Source organism: Aythya marila (genome assembly GCF_965140915.1).
Source record: "Aythya marila genome assembly, chromosome: 2".
In the NCBI taxonomy this organism is placed as follows: domain Eukaryota; kingdom Metazoa; phylum Chordata; class Aves; order Anseriformes; family Anatidae; genus Aythya; species Aythya marila.
Genome location: NC_139043.1, coordinates 41,643,373 through 41,668,663, shown reverse-complemented (window position 1 = coordinate 41,668,663; position 25,291 = coordinate 41,643,373). Strand labels below are relative to the sequence as shown.

Genomic DNA, 25,291 nt, shown 5'->3' with positions numbered 1-25,291 from the left:
TGTTTTAAAAATATATCATTTAAATAAAGACTAACCTTGAATATTAGTGTGTGGAGGATGGCAATAATTGAGTCATAAAAAAAAATCATTGGTTCACCTCAGAAAAATAGATTGTACTGTAATTTATTTTTATAACATTTTGTCATGTTAGCAATATGGATATTTTAGGTGACTACTGTATATTGATGTGAAGAGCACATAAAATTCTTTCCACTATATTAATATTTTCTAAGTAATAATTTCTATTATCAATACGTAGTAATAATTTCTTAGGATTTCTAGTGCAATAGTTCTTACCCTGAATATTGTAATTCAAATATTTTGAAAAGTCAATACAGTGTTTTTTTTACAAACTTCAGAATTATTTTAAAATTAATTTTGAACGTTTCATGGTGAATTCCAAAACAAAAATGGAGGTGGTTATAAATATGCACTGAACTCTCAACTAAAAATACAATAGTAGACTTTTTGTACTCCAGAAAGATGACTGGCATTCAGTTATTTGCAAAATTTGTCGTCATTAAAAAAAAAACCAAACACATCATTTTGCTGTCTAAAATGAAAAGTTTATGCTTAGGAAATCACATATATCACATCAGGGGATTTCAGATTGCAGAGCCAAATTTATATGAATTTGTTTAAAACATAATAACGTAACTAAATTAGGAGCATTTTACATGTCTTAAGCATTTTTGTTATTGTTTTGAGACTGTCAAATATATTGAAACAGGTAAAACAGGAAATCAATTCTCATGAACAAAGAAAAAATGGTTATTTAAAATAACTGGAGTTGGAATAATTTACTGCATTACTAAGCCCTTTGCTTGGTAACAGAAATGAGGAAGTTTAGTCTTTCTGTGCTATATTACAAGTGTGTCCAAGATGCTTATTAGTGAACCTACCCTCTATGGTGAAGAAAGGTTTCTCAAGTGGCCTACTAGTTAGTGCTAGTTCTCATAAGTGAGAGCTAACAACAACATAGACTTGCTTGAAATTGGCCATTGAACAACTTTGATGCTTTCAGTGTCAGTTGATCTCAGAATGAGAAGGCAGAGAAACCAGAGTCCACATCTGTACTTGGTCACTGTGCAACATGCTTCTCTTGTACTTGGTTATATTCTTGCAAATCTATGGTAGAATATATATATATATATATATATATATATATATACACACACATATATATATATTATTAATATATAATTGTTTCCTACAATTCTCTATTACATATTTCAGCTGACAATTTGAAACTGAACTTTACAAGGGAGAGTTCTTTGCTGTTAGGTCTTGGCAGGCAAAGCAGCCTTCCCAATCCAGTTTCCATGGGAACAAGAGTTGGACTGATTTGTTGGAAAATAATGTAAGAGGAAGCTTTTAAAAAGCTTTATGGCCATTTTTTAAAAAACTGATCTGACATCTGATTTCATTAAAACAGAACTTAAAATTGAACAGTAGTGCCTGAGGCAACTCTGAGTTTCTCATGCAGTGGATTTGTCCTTTATCACTGTTGCTTCAGAATATCCCAGTATGTCCATGGTACATTAACTGCACATAGTTCATTGCAGTGGCATGTAGTTTATGGAGTGTCTTGCAGGCCTTTCCTAAGGCATCATTTTTTCCTCATATATAGGCCAATGAATGTTCAACATCTAACTTAAAGCATACGTGTAAGGTCTCATCTGCACAAAAACACAGTAGCATCTATCTGTAACAGACAGCTGTATGCAGCCAGCTGTCTAATGAAGTCGTTTAATGCTTACGATTTAACCTTGCCCTTAGTTTGCCAGAGCAAATCAGGAGTGTCTCCTGTGAAGCCAATACAGCTGTTCCAGATTGATAGCCATCTTAGAACAGTAGGTTGTATCAAAGGGAACAAAATCTTTAAAAAGTATACTGTGATAGTGTTTTGAATATGAATCATTAATGGTGAAAGCTTCCTTGCATAGTCAAGAACCTTACAGAATTCAGTGGAGTGGCACTTTGTGAATTTACATTATTGATGTGATTGTAAAGAGTATACTAAATAATAGAAAATAATTTTCACAAACGCTGTCTGCGGATATAATAAACTATACAGAAACAGTGTAGGAGATGGTTTCCAAAGGGTGGTACATACCAAAGAGTGGTCATCAAAGAGAGGTGACAGATGTGACTGTCAATATGACTGCCGCTACCAACAGCTGAAGCTTTACATTTACTCATAAAATCATTTAAAAATGATTTTATAATCAGGGAGGCAAATCTAGTATTAATCATACCAGGCTTAATATAATGATTTTTCAAGGTTAGAGGGACTTGCATGATCTGCCAAGCCTAACAGAATGGGTAAACTAAGAAAGATTAGTATAATATGTCATTAAATCAGGTTTTGTACTGTTGTCTGTCACCATGCTATGAAACATTAATGTTTCTTTTTGCAATGTAGCTACTTTTTTCAGTAATGGTACTGCTGATTAGGCGATCTTTAGGGAGCTGTAATTGAGTGGTGAAAACGTTTGTTTCTCTGTGTTGCATAGCTTCCTCCAGCTTTGCAGTGCAACTTGAAAAGGAGAGTCATTGAAAGATTCAAGAAGTCCCTCTTCAGTCAGCACAGCAATCCTTACAATCTGAAATCAGAAATGAAAAAGGTGCAGTACATCAATTACCATATTTCAAGTTTGTCTCTGATCGTTACAACATGTATTGTAAATGAAGAGGGCCAGCAAAAACAAAATTAATCTCATTAGAGCTCAGAAAGCAAAGAGGAAGGAAAATGTAACATTTTTTTTTTTTTGTGGCAAAAGCTAATAAAAATAATATAAGCTCTTAATTTATATAAGCTCTTCATAATTTATTATTAGATTGCCAATATTATTCATATTATGGAATGTCTTTCTACTTGAACTATGAGCTTTCATAAAGCACATAAACTGCCCAGAGTATCTTGAATATTGAATACGTTGTCCCATAATGGTGTAGTATCAGCAACAGTTTAGAATCCTCAGTTTAAAAATACTGCAGATTTGCAAAAATTGCATGGCTGAAGAACCATGCCTGTATGTTTTCCAATGACATGCTAGACATTTTCCAAACAGGAAAGAGCTAGTGACTAAAATTCCTACCCAAACCATTCCATGATTCTATGAAATCAGAATTTCTAAGTGTTCCTTCAAAATATCCTGAGACGACTGTAGTCAGCAGAGCATCTGAAAATAGACATCTGTGTACTGTGGGAGACTGTGGAACTATTTCATTTTTTTAATTGATGACAAAGCAATTATTAGATATGTTGCTGTATATAAAATTTGGTGACAAGGATAATTGCTTACCATTCACTTCAGATGTGAGACATAATACCCCTTTCTAACCTAATTTGCTTGTCACCTGTTTGCACTGAATTGTGGAATATTCCAAGTCATTGTTACAGAATTTATTCACCCCAATTACTAAATCTGCTCGCTACTTTTGTATTAAGTTATCTGAAGTGCTTAAGCTCCGTGGAGTGCCTATATAATGTTTACATTGTTGTGCATTTGAAAGATAGTTAAAGATGCTTCTTAGAGCCATCAGTTTCATGCAAATTTGCTATTCTGTAAATCAACCTGGGATTTACATTAAACAAGTCCCATATTTCAGTCATAAAATTAAATCTAAGGAAATGTTTTCTATTAATGTATTGAGTGGATGTTTCCAGGAAAGGGTGCCCAAAAATATGAGAAGAAAAAGGAAGTATTTGTTAGAAAATTAATCTAATTTTCAATTGCCCAGAAATAATGGAACCTATTTATTTATGAATGTATAAATGCTCTCAACTGTAAAATTGTTAGCTTCAAAACTATTGAATTTGTGACCGAAGAAAATGGAAGAAAAACACTATTTAAAAAGTAAATGATAGTAAATTGAAGATGTTTGAAATGCTGACTGCAATTCTGGGTATTTATACCTCAAAGGAAATAGAAAGCAGCAAAAAGTACAGTTAGAAGGATGGGGAACTGATAAGCATTAGTGAATAAATAGGACATATTTTAAGTCAGTAAGAACAAATACATTTTGAGAATTTTACAAAAATCACCACTATAACTATGCTGGGAAACATGAAATGAATTTGGAAGTAACAAAGTGCTTTATACAAAGTGCAGGTTGACAGATTGCAGTGTTCACTAAGTGACTTGGGGGAGAAGGTAGAACATTCATAATTGTGTTCACTACTTTTTCATTAATCTAAAATGTATTGAAATCTCCTTTGACTTCTGATAGTTTGGGAAACACAGAAAGAGGCAGACTGCCTGTCTCAGATTTACATAGGAAAGGGTAGACTGCTTTACAGAAGTCTGATGTGTTGGCAAAAAGGAAGTGTGGAGATTTCAGGTGTCCTTTGCTTCTCTCTTTCTTTCTATCTTGCTCTCTCTCTCTCTCTTTTTCTTCTCCCCTAGCTGCTCCAAGGTTCTCCTGAACTGATTGAGCCCAACATCTTTACAGCAGATTGGTGTGCGGTACTTCTCTCATCAGCTGCAAATACATTAGCACCAGATGATAGAAAAGGTAACAAAACAACAGAATATTGGTAGTGGCATATGTTTCTCTAATAAAGGATATTGGACTGAAGTAGAAAGAATTCCTGCTCTGATCTAAAAGCTATCTATAGAGACAGGAAAGTTGTTGACTATACGAATTTTCTGATCATTTTTTTTTCCCTATGTGTATGTTAGTTTGTTTTTCGATTGTTGGTGAGGTAAGTAGTTTACCATTGTGGAACATTCTACTAAGTTCAGAGAGTATATTTTGAAATTAAAAAGAAATAGCAAAGATACAAATAACACATGGTTCAACCACGAAAATTAACAGAAATTTTTGTCACTGAAAACGTCCTGCTTAGGATTTGCCTGTCTTTTCATGTGATTTTTAAACAAATTCTATTTAAACCCTTTGTTGTTCTGTCACATTTAAACTAGTAATCCTGACATGAGACAATTACCTATCTGAATCAAACCCTAGAAACTTGGAGAGAAATGTACGTGCTATACTACACCTTTATAGTGTAAAGAGTGTACATATACTTTAGAAAATAAATAGAGCCAAATACAATTTGGACTAGAATTACTCATTGATAGGTCATTAAGTCAAACCTACTATCACAGGCAGCATCCAAGGTGGGGAGCCATAATTCCTAGTTCAGAGACTTCTGTCATTTGCCTCTTTGTGCAATACAGCTAAGAAAATATTGAAGGAGCCTAAGGGAAATGCACAACTTGCATTTTGTCATCGGTGCCATTTCCATTCTTCTAAATGCAGAAAAAAATATGGCTGCAATTCATAAACTAGAGGACATAGTATGGTTAAAAACTGTTGTTCCGGAAAGAAGGGTAAGAAACCTTGGTTTTGCTGGCCTCTGTGTTGAAATTGGCATATAAATTCCACAGATTATTGTAAAAGTAAAGAATAATACTAGGTGTTGAGTGTGACATTTGGATAAGAAACAAATCCCTAACAGTCGCTTAACTTATGAACTTTATTTTGTTCTTAAAAGAAAAAAAGCAAATTGATTAGGTGTTCAATATTGGTAATTTTTGATTCTCTTAACATGCAAACAATACTTTTGTCCTCACAGTTTGCTGCTGCAAGTGTACCCTTTTTACTGCAAGTAAACTGCAAGTGGGGAAGAATAAGTTACATTGCTATGTTCTTTTACATTAAATATATATATATATATTTAAATTAATATTTTTTCATCAGTTATCACATTTTATAATGTGATAACATCTTGTGACTCAAATGTTCATGGAATACCTTAAGATCCCTTCTGCTTTTGCCAAGGGGTCATTGTGATCAGTGGAATAAACTGCTGATAACCTAAATTAACAATCATCTGACATGTCATTAGAGAACTGCTAAAAAAAAAATAATGAAGAACCATAAACTCCAGATTCAGTAGTATAAAATTACATGCCTCTTATTTTAAGGTATTGTTGGCACTTCTGACATAGCAGAAGGGATGACATATGAACAGTTGCAGGTAAGCTTTATATATATATATGTATTAATGTATTTTATTGCTTTTAATAAAGGTAATTTACTGAAATTAATTTCTTTTAATTTGTAGACCATAATTGAAGAGATTCTAGAGGAAAGTAGTTATTACAATTTCTCTTCAAACAGGTGAGTCTGAGTGTACAATTTGAAAAGAAAAAGTTAATTAAGATGTGCTAAAAGTTAACATATCATCTACCTGTTTGAATGATTGCAATTTCAGTTGAAAGTTAGTGCAATGCATCGTTATTATAATACATGGATGCATAGACTGGAAGAAATTGATATGGTACATTTAGTTAATATAAGTTGTTTTGACCACATGGCCACATTTGTTTCCTTCACTCAGACAGTAGACTGGTAGACGTTTGGCAGCAATCTCCTTAATTTTTTGTTGAATAAAACCAGAGATGAATGTAAGTTTTATTTTAATAGAAGTATATTTTATAGGGCTAAAAAGATGAAGCTAGCATATATAGTAAAGCGTTTGAGTACAACTCAGAAAGCAGAAAAAGTAGTTGCTATCACAAAAGTGCAGGGGATGAAAAAAAAAAAAAAGTTTTTTGAAACTGTGTGTATGCCTTGTCCTAGGGGTAAGTCTTCGCAGCAAGAACCCTTGGAGAAACACAAGAAAGAGAGTATATGAAAAATACTTAGTGTTTCTTGTTCTCTTTACCTGTTAGCTTGTATTTATTACCTCAGGTATTCTTTAGTGAAAAAAAAAAAAATAATAATAATTCACTGCTTCTACCAGGTCTTCCTCGTCTTTGCAACAATCTGCATTTTAATGCCTGGGAGACCACCTGGGAGTTATCTTTTCTAAAAACAACAACAAAAAAATGACCAAACAAACCAGAAAAAAAAAAAAATCCTCTAAATTCTGATATTAAGAGGTTTTAAGACTTTGTATTTCCTGGTTCTTCACTAATATTTTTCAGTTATCTGTTATCTCTGCATTTTTTTCTGTGTGGAACTATTTATTGACTACAGCTAGAGAAGTTTCAAATGTTAATCTGAATATTTTTATAGAATACTCACTAAATTGGAATTCCAGCTTACAAATATCTTACAGCTGCCAGTCATTAAGTATTGAAAAATCATGATTCAGAACTCCCAAAATAAAATAATAATTTGCTCTTTAAACCTTCAGGGTAAAATTGAATCATGTTTACAGATCACTTTTGCAGCTATAAGGTCTAACAAATGTTAGTATTTAAATTTTTGTCCTGATCACATGCTCCCAATATTTGGAGCTGTAAAAAAATCAAATATTGTGCAACTTAGAAAAACAATATGAAAAAGGCTGTCCTTTTTAACACTGAGATCTAGCAAATGTACAAATGTGGTGTGTAGACATTTAATTCACGCACTGGCAAAAGCATCTTATTGCAATTTACTTTAATGATGCAGATGTATATTGAATATGGGCATGAGTATTTTGCACAAACTACTATGAAAATAAGAAATCTATTAATAAAAATGTAAAGGACATTTAAAGATTACAGAAAAATATGTTAGTACTTACAATGTATAACACAAGAATGCCACATGAGACTAACAGCAGTGCAATAATTAACATTGCTTTTTTTTTTTTTTTTTTTTTTTTTTTTTTCTGGTGACAGCATTTATTTGGGACTTTGTATTTTTCCTGCTGTGCCAAAATTCCCTACGGAGTTGTTGTTCTTCAGAATCTTAAGATATTTTTGTATGTTTTGGGAAATTTTGTTTCAGAGGAGACAAAAAATTATTCTTCATAGCCACATGGGATGACAGTGTAGAATAGGATGTTTTTTCCCTATGCCATATTTATCCTGTAGGGGGAAAGAGCAAGTAGTACATCTTCACATATTCATAAAGGCTGGAGAGGAAGGCCAGTGAATGCTCAACATCTTTCTACACATTGTGTTTCCCCTGAGTCATACAACTTCTCCAGTAGTGCTGATAATGTGTTATTCGCAGGCAGTGCTGATTTGTACTTCGTTCATGGGGCTTGTAGCAAAGCCAAAATTGATTTTAGAGTGGGAGAAAGGAATGAAGTGAAATCTCCTTAGAAGTTTAGAAGTATGTTGTCTAAATTTGATATTGTTTGCTTGTTTTTGCTTCTTATTTACAACTGTTAATGTGTGCATGTAACAGCTACTGTAGACTTTGACCTACTCCAGTGCATGTGCGTCATTCTAGCATGCCCTAGCTTTAGCTGGCAAATGCAGAGCAGCCACACCTAATTGTTGGTCTGTCATCAGCAGCAATACATGCTCTTGATTTTTCACTATGCTGTTGAATCGTGTTATTTGTCATGATGCATAATTACATTTGGTTCCCCTGTCACTATTACGTTAATTCTTTTCTGGACAATGTTTTACTCCCAAATTAATTAATATTTTTCCCTCTCTGAAAATTGGTACACCACGCTTTCATTGTCAGGAACATCTGTCTCTGTTTCCAGAGGACTTACCATATTTTCTAGAATATGCTTCACTCAGTACTATTTAGAGCTTTCAGCATTTTTTTTCTTCTCATACTTTGTCCAAGTAGTCAAGCAGTACAGTTTCAATAGCTTTTGAATTCTTTATGGTTCATTTGTCTAGCAGACATGCTAGGGTTCTTCCCAACAGTTCTCCAAACAGTTTGAGCAGGCTAGAAGGACAAACCTCAGTATGCAGCTTGTTTGGGACTTTCACAATGGACATAAAGAATGGTAGTGTATCTAGCAGAAAGGCAGATCACCTTTCCTTCTGCCCATAACACAATTCTAGGTCTTCTGATAGAATTGTGAAAAAAATGAATTCTAAAGGAGTTGCATCTTTGTCAGTGACATGGATGGTGGGATCAAGTGCACCCTCAGCAAATTTGCTGACACTGAGCTGTGTGGTGTGGTTGACATGCTGGAAGGAAGGGGTGCCATCCAGAAGGACCTGGACAGGCTTGAGAGGTGGCCCTGTGCAAATCTCATCATGTTCAACAAGGCCAAGTGCAAGGCTCTGCATCTGGGCTGGACAAATCCCAAGCACAAATACAGGCTGGGCAGAAAATGGATTGAGAGCAGCCCAGAGGAGATGGACCTGGGGGTGTTCGTGGGTGAGAGACTCTACATGAGCTGACAATATCGAGTCCCTGAACCTCAAGGCTGGGCTTGGGGAAACAGAGTCCCTCCCACTGTAAGTGAAGAGCAGGTTCAAGACCACCTGATGAAACTGAACAGGTACAAATCTGTGGGGCCTGATGACACACATGGTCTGAATTTTTGGGTTGACGCGTGTGGTGCCAGGTGTTGGACTTGATGATCCTTGTGGGTCGCTTCCAACATATTCTATGACATGCATCCCAGGGTCCTGAGGGAACTGGCTGATGTAGTTGGCAAGCCTCTCTCCATCATATTTGAAAAGTCCCAGCAGTCAGGTGAAGTTCCTGGTGACTGGAAAAAGGGAAACATTGCTCCAATTTTTAAAAGGAATGGAAAAGAAGACACGGAGAACTACAGACCAGTGAGTCTCATCACGGTACCTGGGAAGATCATGGTACAGATCCTCCTCGAGGCAATGTTAAGGCACATGCAGTACAGGGAGATGATCTGAGATGGCTAATATGGATTCACCAAGGACAAATCATGCCTGACCAGACTGGTGGCCTTCTATGATGGAGTTGACTGCATCAGTCAACAAGGGAAGACCATCTGACTGACAATTGCTTACCTGGACTTCTGTAAGACCTTTGACACAGTCCCATATGACATTTTGATCTCTGAATTGGAGAGAGATGGATTTGAAAGGTGGACTAGTTAGTGGATAAGGAATAGGCTGGATGACCACAAGCCAGAGTTTTGGTCAATGGCTCTATGGAAGCTAGTAATGAGTGGTGTCCTGCAGGGGTCCATATTGGGACCAGTGCTGCTTAATAACTTTATAAGTGATATAGACAATAGGAGTGCACCCGCAGCAAGTTTGCAAATGATACCAAGCTGAGTGGTACAGTTGAAGCAACAGAAGGAAGGGAAGCCATCCAAAAGGAACTGGACAAGCTTGAGAAATGGGTCTTTGTGGACCTAATGAGGTTCAATAAGTCCAAGTACAAGATGCTGCACCTGCGTCGGACAATCCCACACATGAGGACAGACTGGAAGAAGAACTCATTGAGAGCAGCCCTGCAGAGAAGTACGTGGGGGTTCTGGTGGACGGAAAGCTTGACGTGTCAGCAATGTGCACTTGCAGCCCAGAAGGCCAACTACATCCTGGGCTGCATTAATAGAGGCATGGCCAACAGGTCAAGGGAGGTGATTGTCCCTCTCTGCTCTGCCCTCATGATGCCCTACTTGGAGCTTTGTATCCAGGTCTTGGACCCCCGCACAAGAAATATGTGGACCTGTTAGAGCAGGTCCAGAGGAGGGACAAAGATGATCAGAGGCTTGGAGCACCTCTTCTGTGAAGAAAGACTGAGAACTGGGGCTGTTCAGCCTGGAGAAGAGAATATTCTGGGGAGACCTTGAAGTGGTCTTACAGTATTTAAAAGGAGCTTATAAAAAAGATGGAGAGTGATTTTTTTTTTTTTTTTTTTTTACATGCGTAGATACTTATAGGATGAGGGGGAATGGCTTTAAACTAAAAGAGGGCAGATTTAGATTAGATATCAGAAAGAAATTTGTTACTATGAGTGTGGTGAGAAATGAAACAGGTTGGCCAGGGAAGCTGTGGATGTCCCATTCCTGGAAGTACTCAGAGCCAGGCTGGGTGGAGCTTTGAGCAATGGTGGGAGGTGTCCCTGCCCATGGCAGGGGGCTTGGAACTAGATGATCCTTAAGGTCCTTTCCAACCCAAACCATTCTGTGATTCTATAAGGCTCAAAAGTCTTCAGAAAACATATGAGAAAATCACAAACTTAATTGGTAAAGTTGAAAATTCCTAAAGCTATTTCTTCATTTCAGGGACAATTTCTTCAGGATTTCTGAACAATGTAACTTGACAGTGTCAGTTCCATATGTTGGAAAGCTGCAAGGAGAATTATGTTTTGGAACAAAGACTTCCACAGCTGTTGTGCAACAACATGGGACATGTGCTTTTGCTAAAAGTGCTATTAAAAGCAGAAGAAATAGCTTGATGTCATATACTGTACTAATGCAATTTCCTACTTCATCATGAAACAGGCTTTATACAAAAAACATTCTTAAAATATTTTTTCTTTACTTTCTGCTTAGGGGGGATTTTGTGTTTAGTGTTTCTTTCCTGTCGCTGTTGCCTTTTGCTGTTCCCCAGGAATTCCAGGAATGGGACACTAAATCTTAGCTGGGGGCAGTGACATGAATCTTGTAGCAAGATTAATTAACTGTATAAAGGGTTAAAAATGATTCAGCCAACTTTATTTGGTGTGGATTAAAACATGAATTCTTTAGAAAATGAGACAGGTTCATAAGAAAAATATCATGCTTTCCCCCATTTCATTATAATAGTAATTACTATCTCAATAGCAGTCATTTCATTTCATAGGGATTAATGACCAGCTGAGGATAATGACCCTCAGCTTTATCTCGAATGATCAACTCGTGCCCATTTATCACTAATGTCCTGAAATTATTCAGAGCTCCAATTTTGTTATGTATTTATACTGACATTTGGTAAACATGCATAAAAAAATGTAGTGTTTTGAAATTATTCTAATCACACCATTTGTGCCAGTCTTTCTTTTTTTTTTTTTTTCTTTTTTTTTTTTTCTTCTATTCAGATTTAATATTATACCACATAAGTGAGAGGCAGTGAGAGGCACCTTGCTGTTGAGTCTGTCATTTATGAATAGGACAAGAAATATTAGTTTCAAACTTTCATCGCACTTCTTCATATTGGAGTAGATATGTAATACGGAAATTGATGGAGAAGTCTATTTTTAATCAGTTGCATTAAGAGACTTAATCCAAGCACAACTCACTTATATGATAGAAGATTTGTCATATCATAAATAAACAAAAATAACAATGGTCAAAGACAGTGGTTGTGTTCAGCTGGGTGCCATAGCTCATATAAGAGGTCTGCTTACAAGAGAAATCTTCCAGTATTTATTTCATAGGACAAAAACAGTTGCAATGCAGATAAGAATAGATGGCAAAATTGTTCATAATTAAATGCATATATTAATATGTTGTCAGTTATAATTTTCATATCTTTGTTCAGTGAAATCTTTTCCATTGTTATTGAAGTTTTTGAATGAAAGAAACAAGCATTCATGTACTTAGAGCTTTTTCACAAAGAGGAAAACTGTCAAGTCTGGTTCTAATGATAGCTATACATTTTTAACTACTCAAAGAATAGCACAAGGTATTACTCACAAAAGGATAATATAGCTCAGTAACAACATATAATTCTGAATTTTGGCTATTTGAAGCAGCTCTCATTTGTGACTGGGGCTATAGTCCATGGGTATATTATCTGAAAATACAGATGCATTTCTTGGGCTTTTTCTGTCTGCAAATTCTCACCATGTCAGCTATTTATTTTTCAACACTATTCTGTTTGTTTAATTGTGTTGCATGACCAAAGAATTCAAATTTGTTTTTAGCTTAGTTAACATTTTTTTTTAATGTTCTAGAACAGACCAAACTAGCCAGTAGATGAAAAGTACGCAGCTCCAGTGCTTCTGAAATCTAAAGTGAATTTTTTGACTTTGTGATATCTTCGCGATTTATGACACTACTACTTTTTTTTTTTTTTAATTTTGGTACCACTTTCTGTTAATGTTGCCTGACATTTTCTGTTAATTGTTTTCTTCTTCCAAATGATAGTCCATGTTAATTCTTACTTATTGTATCTCATAAACACAAAAGAATATTGTTTTGGGCAGGAATGTTTATCTAAGTTGAACCAGCAATCTGTTGGTTTGTATTTCTCCACAGTGTGGTAAAAAAGCAAAAGCTCAGCAGTCCTGCTTTGTTTTGTTTTATTTTGTTTTATTTTAAACATCTGTGACTGATAGAGTGTTTGGTCTACTCAGTTGCAGGTCTGTGTGGCACTGTAAGCATGCAACCCTGTTCCCACAGAGCAGCATTCACTACACTGTTTAAGCTGACTGTCCTTCCACTGAGAGGCAGTATTGGCTTACCTTTCCTAAATAACATACTCCACAGAAATTAGAAAAAGGAGAAGTAAGATGAAAACATGGAGTCACAATTGATTCTAGCTTCAGTTTCATCCAACTCTTAGGATAAGGCAGTGATTAACTCCTGTCACATTGATGTATAGAGTTCCAATGACAATGAAATATGTGGCCAACAAATGGGTTGAAGACATTAACTGAATAAAGTTCACCACTGCATACAGTGATAGGCATACTGCACTTTTTTGTGCTTTCTAGAGACAAAAACTTTATTAAGTTGTTACAGCCACGCTAGTATTGGCCATACTCAAAAGAGAAAATATGTGAGAAGTGCCAAGACCTCCTGTTAATAGTTCAGTGGAGCTCTAAAGATATATTGACATAAAATAGAGAAAATGTATGCCTTAGATGCTAGGGTATTAGCACTTGCACATTGCAGAATCAGATGGCCAATTGTAAAAAAGTTACTGCTTGCTGAATCTTTAGAGAATTGCAGGAATGTTCCTGTCATTTCAGGGATGCATAGTAGTCCAATGACACAGAAGGAGGATTTTAATTCTTCTGATACTACAATATAAAAACAAAACACTTTTCTCCCTTTGGTTAGTAAGTCAGTCTAATTAAGATTTTTATTTCAGGCTCTTTTCTGTGAACCAGCATGATAGGAGCTGTAGCATAAACTGTTTAGAGCTCTAGCAGATAGCATCAAGATTACTAGATTTTGCTAGCATCAGGGCTGCTACATATAAATTACTTGGATTTAGAACTTGGTTATAATTCATGAGATTGTGTTGGGCAGAACAGAGAAGTGATCCATGAATCCTTCTGGTGTAAGTACCAAAATAATCTGATCCTGTGGCAGGACTATGAATGATGCAAAACATCTCTCTTCACTCAGTTTGCTGAAGATTCTCTTTAGCAATAAGGTAGGCAAGGAAGGAGGTGCATTTCAGTTCTTTTGCTGAAAAAAAAAATAAATGAAGACTTGTCTGGACTACTATAGGATTTTGGATGCCTGGTAGGTACTGGTTCATTGATACAGTTTAGTGATGATACACAAAGTAAGTGGTCTCCTAACAGTGGAAATGCCTGAAGTCCACACTGTCTGTAGCAAAAGTGCATGTTTATGAAGCTGTCTGTCAGCATTTGGACTGTCGGAATGACTGTTTTCAACACTAGGCAGATGGCTCTGATCCCTTGCAGAGATCACATGCCCTGAGCTCTCAGACGTTCTTATATGAGCTTCCCATCTTTGAGTGGAAGCATCTGTCATCACAGACTTGTTTGGCTGAGTTAATATGGGTGTGCTCTTGCAGTTCTGAAATGGATCTTTCTACTAGTTTAAGGAAAAGATTTACTCTGGGACTAACTTCTGTGTGTCTGAGATATCTACTTGGCAGAGTTCTTGTACAGAGCATAGATAAAGTCTGTCAAATAACATTAAATAAGAAGGCAGGTTCCTACCCAAGGCAATTGAAAAAGCTTGCTGTAGTCTGGAGTCATCCTTGTGCTAGCAGAACTGTATCTTACACTGCTTTTTTGAACAATATACTGAGTTGAAATGAAGGGGAAATTTCCCTTCCTCCCCTTCCTTCTTTTCCTTCCTTCTCTTTTATGGCTTGGTCCAGCTAGGTCAGTTTATCTGAAAGGAATGTAATACCTTTCCACGTCACAGCAAGATGCAGTTAAAAGGAGTTTTAGGGATAGGCTTACTTTCTTTTAAGGCTAAGTGCAAGATAACCTGAAAGTTTTCTAACAAATGAAACCCATGATTAGCCTCAGTGTTTAGAAATCACAATCATTCAAAGTTAAAACATTTTTAACTGTCTCAAGATATCCTGATGACTGGTAGGATGGTTGATGATTGATTGTTAAACAGGTTGTTGTTTTGATATAGCAGTGTAGGATACAACCAGAGTTATTCTGGGATGTCAGTATGCTACTAACTGTCACAGTGTTCCTCAAAATACTGTAGTTGCATTACTTTTCCATGAAGACTGCATTTTTACCAATAGAACTTGTATTTATAGATAAGGGAAAGCCAGATCCTTATGGCTCTGACATAGTAATCCTTAAGAGAAGATAATTCTTAGGCCTCATCAGCCTGAGTTTTGAAATTTATTTTAAAATATTTTACTTAAATCTAATTATCTGGAAATTATGAAAAATCAAGGAATAGCTGTTTGTCTTACTGGAATTTTGTATCTGTAAAAATGCCATGATCTCCTGAGTTTTCCACGTTTCCATGGAGTCCTGTAGCTATAGAAATCTGTGCTACTGAAGGAGCTGAAAGATTTTAGCTTTTAAAGCACTGGATGAAGATATTAAAAATATGAAGCTTTGCCCTACTCTGCTTGCCCACATTAAAAAAGATAAAAGGAATTCTAGTGACACTTTATTAGTGTTGCATTAGAACAAGGATTTCAATTTTTGGCCAAGAAAGTACATCTTTTGTCACAAGTATGACTTTAACTGTTCTCTTAGAAATTTGTGCCGGTGTAACCAAGTTATAATTTTAAGAAATCGCAGCATGTATATGTTGAAAAGTAGTCTTGACGGAGCACAGAAATGTTATCAGATCAAGTCAAAAGTTTATCTGATCATTGAAAAATAACATCTGTGCAAAGAAATAACTAGCGACTGATGAGAAGAAGGCCAGGAAGTGAGCAATAGGTAAATCTAATGCAGAGTCAAGAAAAGCAAGAGACAAAATACAAGAATCCTGGAGGAGATACTGGTATGTGGAAGGGAAGAACCTGTGGCTGGGACAGACCAGGTGAATAGAATGGTTTTCAGTAAAGCCAGATGATAGAAAACATAGGCCTACAAAAGAGCCATGCAGAAAAGCAGGCAAGTTCAAAAGCTGAGACAGAACGTTGAGCCTCTGGCAACTGGTGCACTCAAGTGCAGTGTCTTTTCTTATGTTGTCAGAAAAGAGCATGTGTCATCATCATCTGGTGCTGGTCCTCATGTGAGGATAACTACCCATACAGGCTAGAAGCTATTTATTAACTTAATGACGGAGTCTGCGCATTGCAGTTAATAGTTTCTGTCTTGTAGATGACTTGTGTGGGTGATATCACAACAAAAAGCCTGGAGAGGGGTTCTTTTATGGTGAAAAAATTAGGAAACAACACACACAAACCTTTATGTTAAGTATTATTATTAACTATATTGCAGAAGCTGTGATTGAAGAAAGGTATAGAAAGTACTCTTCTGAAACATGGTAAATATTTTTGGGGTGTGACTACATCCTATTTTTTGCACAGATACAGTGCCTCATTAATTATTATGTTATCCACATATGGGGCTGAATGAAATTTTGCTGTCAGCCTTTTGTCTGTGTGTTTTCTCTTATGTGTTTTCCATCTTAAATAATGACCTTTCAGCTAGGGATTTAAATGTAGCAGAAGTTATTTTTCATACGTTTCATTTCCTCATTACTTGAACACTGCTGTATCTTTCAGTACTTCAGTAATCAATGTAATGCTCTGCATCCTGAGAGGCTGTTTGTATAGAGGCACGTATGAAAGGGCTTTGGATATCTGGGTTATACTTGCTGTAAACTTATGTCAAGGAAAATGTTCTGAAGAGGTTTTGCTTTTGAAATAGAGACAAAAGGGAAACACCTATTTTACTTTCTTGCAGCACCATTTATGAGATGAAGTCTTTTACATATGTTAACAGGATAATTCTAATAATATAATTCAACCTGATTCTGAGGTAGTCTTCATCTCTATAAAGTCAAAAGAAGTGGCTCGAACATTTTCTGTGCTAATTTTCTGTGTACCATTCTAGAAAGGAATTAGAAGAGGAGAAGGAAGTGATGTTAAAGACTTTCTTTCAGCTAATTCTCCATTATGTTGAAGTCTCTGGAGGTGTTACATCAGCAGCATAAGTTAACACTGGCCTGCAGATGCAGTATGTTGCATTCGGGCCTCATTGATTAGCTGTGGGAGACCTTTGCACCATGCTGCTCTAATTCTATTTGTATGCAGTGCAGACAAGTCCATAAATTTTGAGTCAGAGGATCATTAGGCAAACTAAATCCCTGTGTATAGCATAAATGATAGAATTTCACACAGAAATTTCTGCATCAAACTCTGTTCTAAATTCTGAAATAAAATATTTATTTGGATAGACTTATGAGGTTCCTTCAATTGTGCGTTATAGTCATAGCATGGTAGCTTTCTGCTGATAGTGCAGAGATTGATCCCAGGCCTGGTGAGTGTGAGTAGCAGGGAATTTTTAGTTCCCACACATATTAACTAGCTTCTTTTCCCCCACAGGTATTTCTACTATCCAACGAAGGACTATCCAGCAAAAGAAGAGAACTCATAATTCTGAACAGAGTTCAGAACTGTTTCTAGTAAAGTCAAACTGCCTGTGTTTCAGCTGATGCTGTCTGATTACCAAAGGGGGCAAATTTTGCTCGTTAAATAGCAATGAGAAGGAATTCAAGTGTTGGACAGCTTCAAGAAACCTTGTGATTTTTCAGGATGATACTGTTAACCTTAGCTTTGTTTACAGCATAAGCACTTTACACAGAACCCTGTGAACAATGCTTCCAGGTTTATACATTATGAGGAAAACATGAGTCCCAGCAGTACGTACCTTCTATTTTTTTTTTTTTTTTTAAAGAATTGATGCATAGTGAAGTTTTTCATAGTTCAAAGCCTGTAGACTTATTTATATCCACTCATGTCTTCCAAGGGAAGAAAAAAGCTTTGCAATATCACCAGACAGAAAATATACGTAGGTTCCCTGTATGAAAATTAGAAACAGATTAAACATTGACAATATGATTTTAATATTTAGATTTTCTTTACTTGCATTTAGGTAGTTGCAAATTCTAATGCTTGTATGACATGTTAATAGTCATTATTTACAACTGGCATAGCACCTGGAAGGACTGTTATTTTAAAATAGCTGTTTTTACAGCTATTTCAAAATGTATGTATATTATATGTCAATGTTTAGGCATGAATTTTATAGATATGTGTATATGAAGTGTCATATGCATATATTTTATATACACATTCATTTATTAACAGGTTAAATGAAATACATGCTTTGCTAATCAAAACTGTAGCACTAAAAAGAACTTTGAGAATTTGAATATTTATTCACTCTATATTAAATGGAGAGAAAAATCTCACTGTAGCAGCAAGAAGTTTTTTTGTGTGTGTGTGTGTGTGTGTGTGTGTGTCTACAATTCAGTAAGGAATACTTATAAACTACAAAGGCTTTTCTACCCAGTTGATGCTGTGGCAATCTGAACTGTTGAAAATAACTGGAAAGTGCTTGCTGACATTGTTGAAAATTATTAAAGTTATGGCCATCATATGATTATTCATAAGTAATTTGATACAGAGGTACAATCTGTGCTTTTCAAAGGCTGACGAAGATTGTTCCCCATCTTCCCCAACTCCAGTATTTTGTTTTTAACTACAAATTGCTAACTAGCATTCGTTTCCTAACAACTCAAGAGTATTCAAGGTATTATTGCTATTCAAGGTATTCAAGTAATTCAAGGTACTATTTCATCTATAATGCATGACTTACAATCCAAATTGTGAAGTGGTGAAAAAGGACTCTCTTTTCATATACATACATGTATTATGCAAAAAGTCATCAGGTGCTATCTTTATCTTTTTTCCTAGAATGGAGAAAGGGAAAACAGTATGGTTAATCTGTTGGATTATAAGGTAAATCTACACTGTATATAGCTGCCATTGGAACTGATTTCACTGGTCTTTTATCCTAAACGTTGATATGCTAGTCCTACTCAAATTGCATTTCACTTCTCATGATCAATTTTCCTTAATGTAGTATGAAACAGGTCTACGCTTAAAATTGTAACCTATTTTAATATCTTTACGCAGAAATGTCTTATAATTTTTAAAAGTCAGACTGTAATGAATTCATTAGAAATACTTTCAACCTTTTTTCAAGAATGTTTTGAAGTAGCATTGTTTATTTTTTATCTGGATGCATGTGATAGTGCAGTGTTCATATGTGATGGCATTATTTTTGTTTAGAAATTAATATGATGACTCCTATTATATTTCTCTTAATATATTTATAGTGCTGTTAACTTTGAAGCAAATGTTGTGCTCATTTTTGACAGTAAATGATGGAGTACTAGACGGTGGCTAGCAAAGGAGAGCAAACTTCTTTCCAGTAACTACAGGATGGGATGTAGATTGGTGGCATGTACAGCTGGATCTACCAAGGCAAATCAAACCAGAGAATCAGTGGCCTTTTCTTTTCCTTTATTGAAGTTCAACGAGATTTTTTTTTCTCCCTGGTTGCAACTGAACTGATGTGCTGGCTGCTGTAGAAAAGAGCTGAGACTTTTTTTAAAGCATTTCTTGAAAGTGGTCATTGCCCTTGTGCTGTTAATGATTTTAAAAGCAGCACCAGTCAAATCAGTGGAATGATAAGGAAAATGACTGCATTAAAATGGTAGACAGTTTGTATAATGTGGCTCAGTTGACCCTGTGTGCTCCTGTATGTGTTATGAAGCATGCCACCAATACCATCAAAAGTCAGAAATGCTAAGTGTACACAGACAGATATTTTATTGCTCTGAACAGTGTTGAAACCAGTCATTTGATTGTTTCCAAACTATTAAGGTAGGAATTGCTTAAAAAATGGATATTCACATAGAATTATACGAGTAATTTACTGAGGGTAAATATGAAGAATACTTCCTATTATTTTATTTTGACTTGCCAGTGAAGTCTTGCTACAAAGAATATCTATTCTCTTGTGCTATTTTCTTATAAATAGGAGTTCACAAATATCCTTTGGGCATCATTTTGTGAAAATGAAATATCTGTGTATGTCATTAGATTTAAACTATAAGTTGCAAAAGATGTCTTCTGTAGTAGATGGTGTTTGTGATGCAATACGGCCTGGAAAGAGCTGCAAGTAGTCCAGATTTTTTTTCTTTGCTCATCTAGATCACTATTGTGGGCCCTTAAAATAGTCTGTCTTGGATGCACGTCATTAAATCCTAACCCATGTATCTGTAATACTGGAACTTACGGTTTTAGTTTGAAAACACAGAAGGCAGAGCAATTAACTGCCACAGAAGTCTGATTATCTTAGCTGTCAATTCATTCAAGGAATTAGTACATAGATGTCCTCCATTGGTAATCAGGGTACATTATATTTTACACTGCATGTAAAGTAACAAGAGCCAGCTCTGCCATGAATAATTTTAGTATGGCTAAATACAAAAATTTAGCCAGCAGGTCAAGGAGAGTACTAAAAATGTTAAGACTAGGCAGCACTGAACTCAACAGAGAAAGGAAGTGGAGACTCTGGCTGTTCACGTAACAGAAAAGAAATACAGATTTTAGCCCTAAGCAATGATGACCAGGACTGGGGACCAGGACTCTCTGGGATGGGGGAGAGAAATAGGAAAATGAAGCCTGTGGGTAGAGACAGAGACAGTTTATTGAGACAGGAAAAAAAATAAATATCAGCCATAATAGTACTGCTACTACTAATGTGTACGGAATAAGTGATGCACAATGCAATTGTTCACCACCTGCTGACCGATGCCCAGCCTATCCCCGAGCAGACGGCACCCCCCCATCCCGTCTAGCCACCCCTATCTATTGTTTAGCATGACATCAGAGGGTATGGAATAACCCTTTGGCCAGTTTGGGTCAGCTGTCCTGGGTCTGTCCCCTCCCAGCTCCTGCTGCACCCCCAGCCTGCCCGCTGGCAGGACAGAGCGAGAAGCTGAAAAGTCCTTGGCTTGGTGTAAGCACTGCTCTGCAACAATTAAAACATCGGGGTGTTATCAACACTCTTTTCATCCTAATCCACAACATAGCACCCTACCAGCTCCTAGGAGGAAAATTAACTCTATCCTAGCTGAAACCAGGACAGCAGTTTTCTGGCAGGTCATGGGAAGAAGATTGGCTGGCTTGGGGGAGCTTCTGTGCACATGGCTTTTAGGCTGCAGCCAAAGTGTTCCTCTAGATCTGGAAGTCTGAAGATGGTTGAGTGGTTAGAAAGCTGCCTGGCAGAGAAAGACCTGGGAGTATTGGTTGATAGTGGGCTGAATATGAGCCAGCAGTGTGCTCAGGTGGCCAAGAAGGCCAACAGCATCCTGGCTTGTATAAGAAACAGTGTGTCCAGTGGGTCTAGGGAAGTGATTGTCACCCTGTACTTGGCTCTGGTGAGGCTGCACCTCGAGTACTGTGTTCAGTTTTGGGCCCCTTGCCACGAGAAGGACATTGAGGTGCTTGAGTGAGTCCAGAGAAGGGCAATGAAGCTGGTGAGGGGCCTGGAGAACAAGTCCTACGAGGAGCGGCTGAGGGAGCTGGGCTTGTTCAGCCTGGAAAAGAGAAGGCTCAGGGGCGACCTTATTGCTCTCTACAGGTACCTTAAAGGAGGCTGTAGTGAGGTGGGGTTTAGTCTATTCTCCCACGCACCTGGTGACAGGACGAGGGGAAATGGGCTAAAGCTATGCCAGGGAAGTGTAATAAATGACTGAGTCCCAAATAGGATTGCAATTAAAGTTTACAATTTATTAAACGAATAGAGGTAAGCAAACAGCGCTGGGTGTGCCGGGAGTCTCTGCTCCAGCAAGACGCACACAAGTTACATCAGGCGGCAGGTTTTTATGCTCCTAGGCTAATACATATTCATTACTGCTTCTAGAAAAGGCAGGATTATTATAATTAGTTCCTGGAATCCGAACCCTCCCACTGGCACATGTGTATCAGTCTCTGGTGGTCCCTCTGGGGGTCTCTTGTGCTGAAGGCTCGTAGTCTTCCTCCCAGGCTTTTTCCTTGTCCTTCTCCTTTGTCCATCTTGGCCGGATGTCAGAGACTTGTGCAGTGTCCCATGCAATAGTCATAATAGTTTGCAGTTATTCTGAAACCCCTTCGTTCTTGTATCCCCTATTGACACAAATTGCTGCACAATTCCTTTGCAAGATACAATAACTATATACATTAACCACTCTGTTTTTCTTAGACTTTTATAACTACAAGGGTATGTAAGACAGAAGGTCACATTTCATCATACCGTGCAGCCCTAGCATTGTTCCATATTGACATGAATCAGACGAACACATTTCACGGGAGGTTTAGGTTGGATATTAGGAAGAACTTCATTACTGGAAGGGATGTCAGGCTGCCCAGGGAAGTGGTGGAGTCACCATCCCTGGATGCCTTTAAAAGACGTTCAGATGTAGAGCTCAGTGATATGGCTTAGTGGAGGACTTGTTAGCATTAGGTCAGAGATTGGACTTGGTGATCTTGAGGTCTCTTCCAACTTAGACAATTCTGTGATTCTGTGAAATTCTGTATAGAACATATAGATAAAACATATTTTGGGAAAGACAGAGAAGAAATACAAGTTAGCCAATTAAGCAAATCAGCAACAAAGTTGAGAATGGGACCTACAAATCCTGAGTTCTGATTCAGTGCATAACTGGAATCCTTCAAGGTATTATCTCTTAGTTTTTCCTTGTATGCTTGTAATCTTTAATGTAACCTTTGTAAAAAACAGAGCAAGAGGTGTAGATGTAATTATTTAGCTAACTGAAAAAGGTTCCATGAAGTTTGGTACTAAAATGTTAAAGGCACTGTACTAACTATGCACTGCTAACTTTTGATTATGTGTGAATTAATCTAAGATGTAGTTTACACGGGCCAGTCCTTCAGTTTTCTTGGCTGCAGTGAAGTACGTGAGATTATGTAGTATTCTGCCTTCTATTATTCATACTTGCACCTACCTTCTTTAGTCATCTACTTACAAGTTGTTTCTCAGGAGAATACACTGTGCGTGTATTTTGTAGTCTGATTTACATATGTTTTGCTCTATCTGAATCATTTCCAAGTCCCCTGTCATATCCCTGAATAATCAAATGTTGACAGCAGATCATCAGTTTTACTCCATATGGGAATTCCTGTTTACAGTCACAGAATAACATATTTAAGAGATTATGTTTCTTACAGCCATTGCAACTTACAGAATTACTGCCTCATTATTGGTATTTCATACCAAGAAACTTGACAACTAGCTTATGGACTTATGGAATCATGTTAATTAAAGAAGAAAGGCCTTCCTTTCTAAAACCAAGAAAGCTTTTATCTTTAACCTTCTCAAACTGAATAATATACTCAATTTTAGCATGCATATAATTTGTAGGAAATTCTAGCCTGCTTTTGGGAAGAACTGGCAATTCTGAATCTCAGGAAAGGCAAAAAGAGGAAACCATATGAGAATGTTAGGTTTTGACTGTATGAATTAGCCATGGATTTGAATTTAAAATCTTCTGAACTGAAAGTTTTGTTGTTTAATTTGCCCAGATAGGCAATAGTAATTGGGAAAGAAAGGTCTTCTGAGTCATTTTGTTTCTTGACTTGCAGGAAGCTTAATCATATGAATGCAGTTCAGCTGTTTTTAACAGGAGATGGTGAGAATCACAATGAGAGAACTACTTATTTTAAAATATTTGACATCTGAGAGTCCTTAGATTTTCTCCCAAACTAAAAACTTGCATCCAATAGAATTTTGATTCCTCAATTAAACTAATTGTCCACTGCCATGTTTTGGCCCAACTTCTGTCACTACTTTCAAGGCAGCTCCAGTATGTTTTTAATTTCACCAACCAGCATGCGTTCCTTCACTTAAGCTGTAACTGGATGTACTCATTTTTGCTCAGAATTTAGATGTACTGTTACTGCACTACTGTCTTTTGTCTGCCTCCATCTCCATTGGTATAGTAAGTATAGATGATGTTGGGTGTTAGTCTCAGCTATGGAATTGGTAGTCTGCTACACTCAAAATCTTGTTTATGGACAAAGAAGAAAAGGAAATTTTTAGATATATACATATGTGTACATATATAGAGATCACCATTTTTTTTTAACTGTACAGTTGAAATCTTTGCAGTCTAATTCAAAAATCTTTATTAATCTAAATCTGTTACTGAAAAAAAAAAAAAAAAGAAAGAATAATAATGAAATTAAAATTGCTTTGCAAATACTTAACTTCTTCCAATTTCTGGGGGCCTATGCCACCCTTTCACTGCTCCTCTGTGCCCTAAGTTCAGTGGCTTTGTTCTTGTGGGGGTGTTACTGTGAGTTGTCAGCATCTGAGTCCTGTGCCAGGAGGAATATAATGGTCATATTTATGGCTCCTTCTTCCTTACTCCAGAATTCACCAGCTGGGATAATTTGTATTAGTTTTGTATCAAGCTTTTGTACCTTTGCTGTTATCTACAGCTCCAAGATACACCTGAATTTTTAATGTATAACGCATGTTACATGTGTTGGATACTAATTGTTTTTCCTCTTGGTTACCCCTAGACTCAGTTTTGTCCAGGTCTGCATTTTGTTGTTGATCATGGGTGAGTTGTTTGTAGTCTCCAGTGCCAAGTCTTTGCCTCATCTCCTGTCATCTCATACCTATACTCCTCTGCACTGCATCCTGTGTCTTTACTTCTCCAGGCCTCTTCCGCTGGACCAGACCTATATCTCTTCATACTACATCATTATCCTAGTCATAGGTATCTTATTCTGCATGGAGTAGAGGTTTGTTTAAAGCTATGGTTGTACTGTACAAAGATAAACAAAAGTGAAACAAATGAGTGGGACACACCTGGTCAGTTAAAGGAGTCTTGGCTATGCCAAGTAAAACAAAGCTATGGGGAGGTCAAGACAAGCTCAGAGAGCAAACCTGAGAAGTCTTGCAAATTCACCATGAAGCTTATGGCCTGAAATTAGCAATGGTAGTATTATATTGCAGATGTATAGGATTGCAGCCATAAGAACTTCTCAAAATGCAGTGATGTTTGCTTATGTAGCCCATGTGCTGCTCTTATTACACTCAAGAAGTACAAGTAATTAACACAGCAGCTATGTTCCCATGTCTCTGAAAAGAAGGCCATGTTATGCAAGTGTGGTCAGTAGGGTCTGGCTGATGTGTGATCAGCAATACTCATTTGAAAAGAGAGAATGTTTCAGAGCTTGCCAAAATGTGAATTGCAGTTTCTGAGTGCATGACCACATGGCTGAAAAAGTGGTGAGCTAGTTGTCTTTCAGAGCAGCAAACAGTGCCACTGTAGGATAAAAAGGAAAAGCTGAAACCAGGAGATCTATTGTGCAGGATGGAGAAATGATCCCCTTTGCCAAAGATGTGGTCTGAATACTTACAACTCACTGCCTGTGCATCT

The 25,291-nt window shown here is 36.8% G+C and overlaps 1 protein-coding gene across 14 annotated transcripts in view; it reads left to right on the top strand.

Annotated features, from left to right (window-relative positions):
* The window catches only part of NEK10 (NIMA related kinase 10), a 122,222-nt gene that overhangs the window by 81,048 nt on the left and 15,883 nt on the right, over positions 1-25,291 (top strand). For 8 of the 14 annotated variants that reach the window (XM_082752098.1, XM_082752106.1, XM_082752105.1 and 5 more), the window contains 5 exons: positions 2,517-2,627; positions 4,413-4,521; positions 5,940-5,992; positions 6,080-6,135; positions 17,370-18,266. In XM_082752098.1, the coding sequence (XP_082608224.1) occupies positions 2,517-2,627; positions 4,413-4,521; positions 5,940-5,992; positions 6,080-6,135; positions 17,370-17,421 (381 nt within the window). In that variant the 3' untranslated portion in view covers positions 17,422-18,266. Of the gene's footprint in view, positions 1-2,516; positions 2,628-4,412; positions 4,522-5,939; positions 5,993-6,079; positions 6,136-16,260; positions 16,291-17,369; positions 18,267-25,291 lie in introns of those variants that run through there. The other 6 variants (XM_082752104.1, XM_082752103.1, XM_082752107.1 and 3 more) reach the window with 6 other exon arrangements.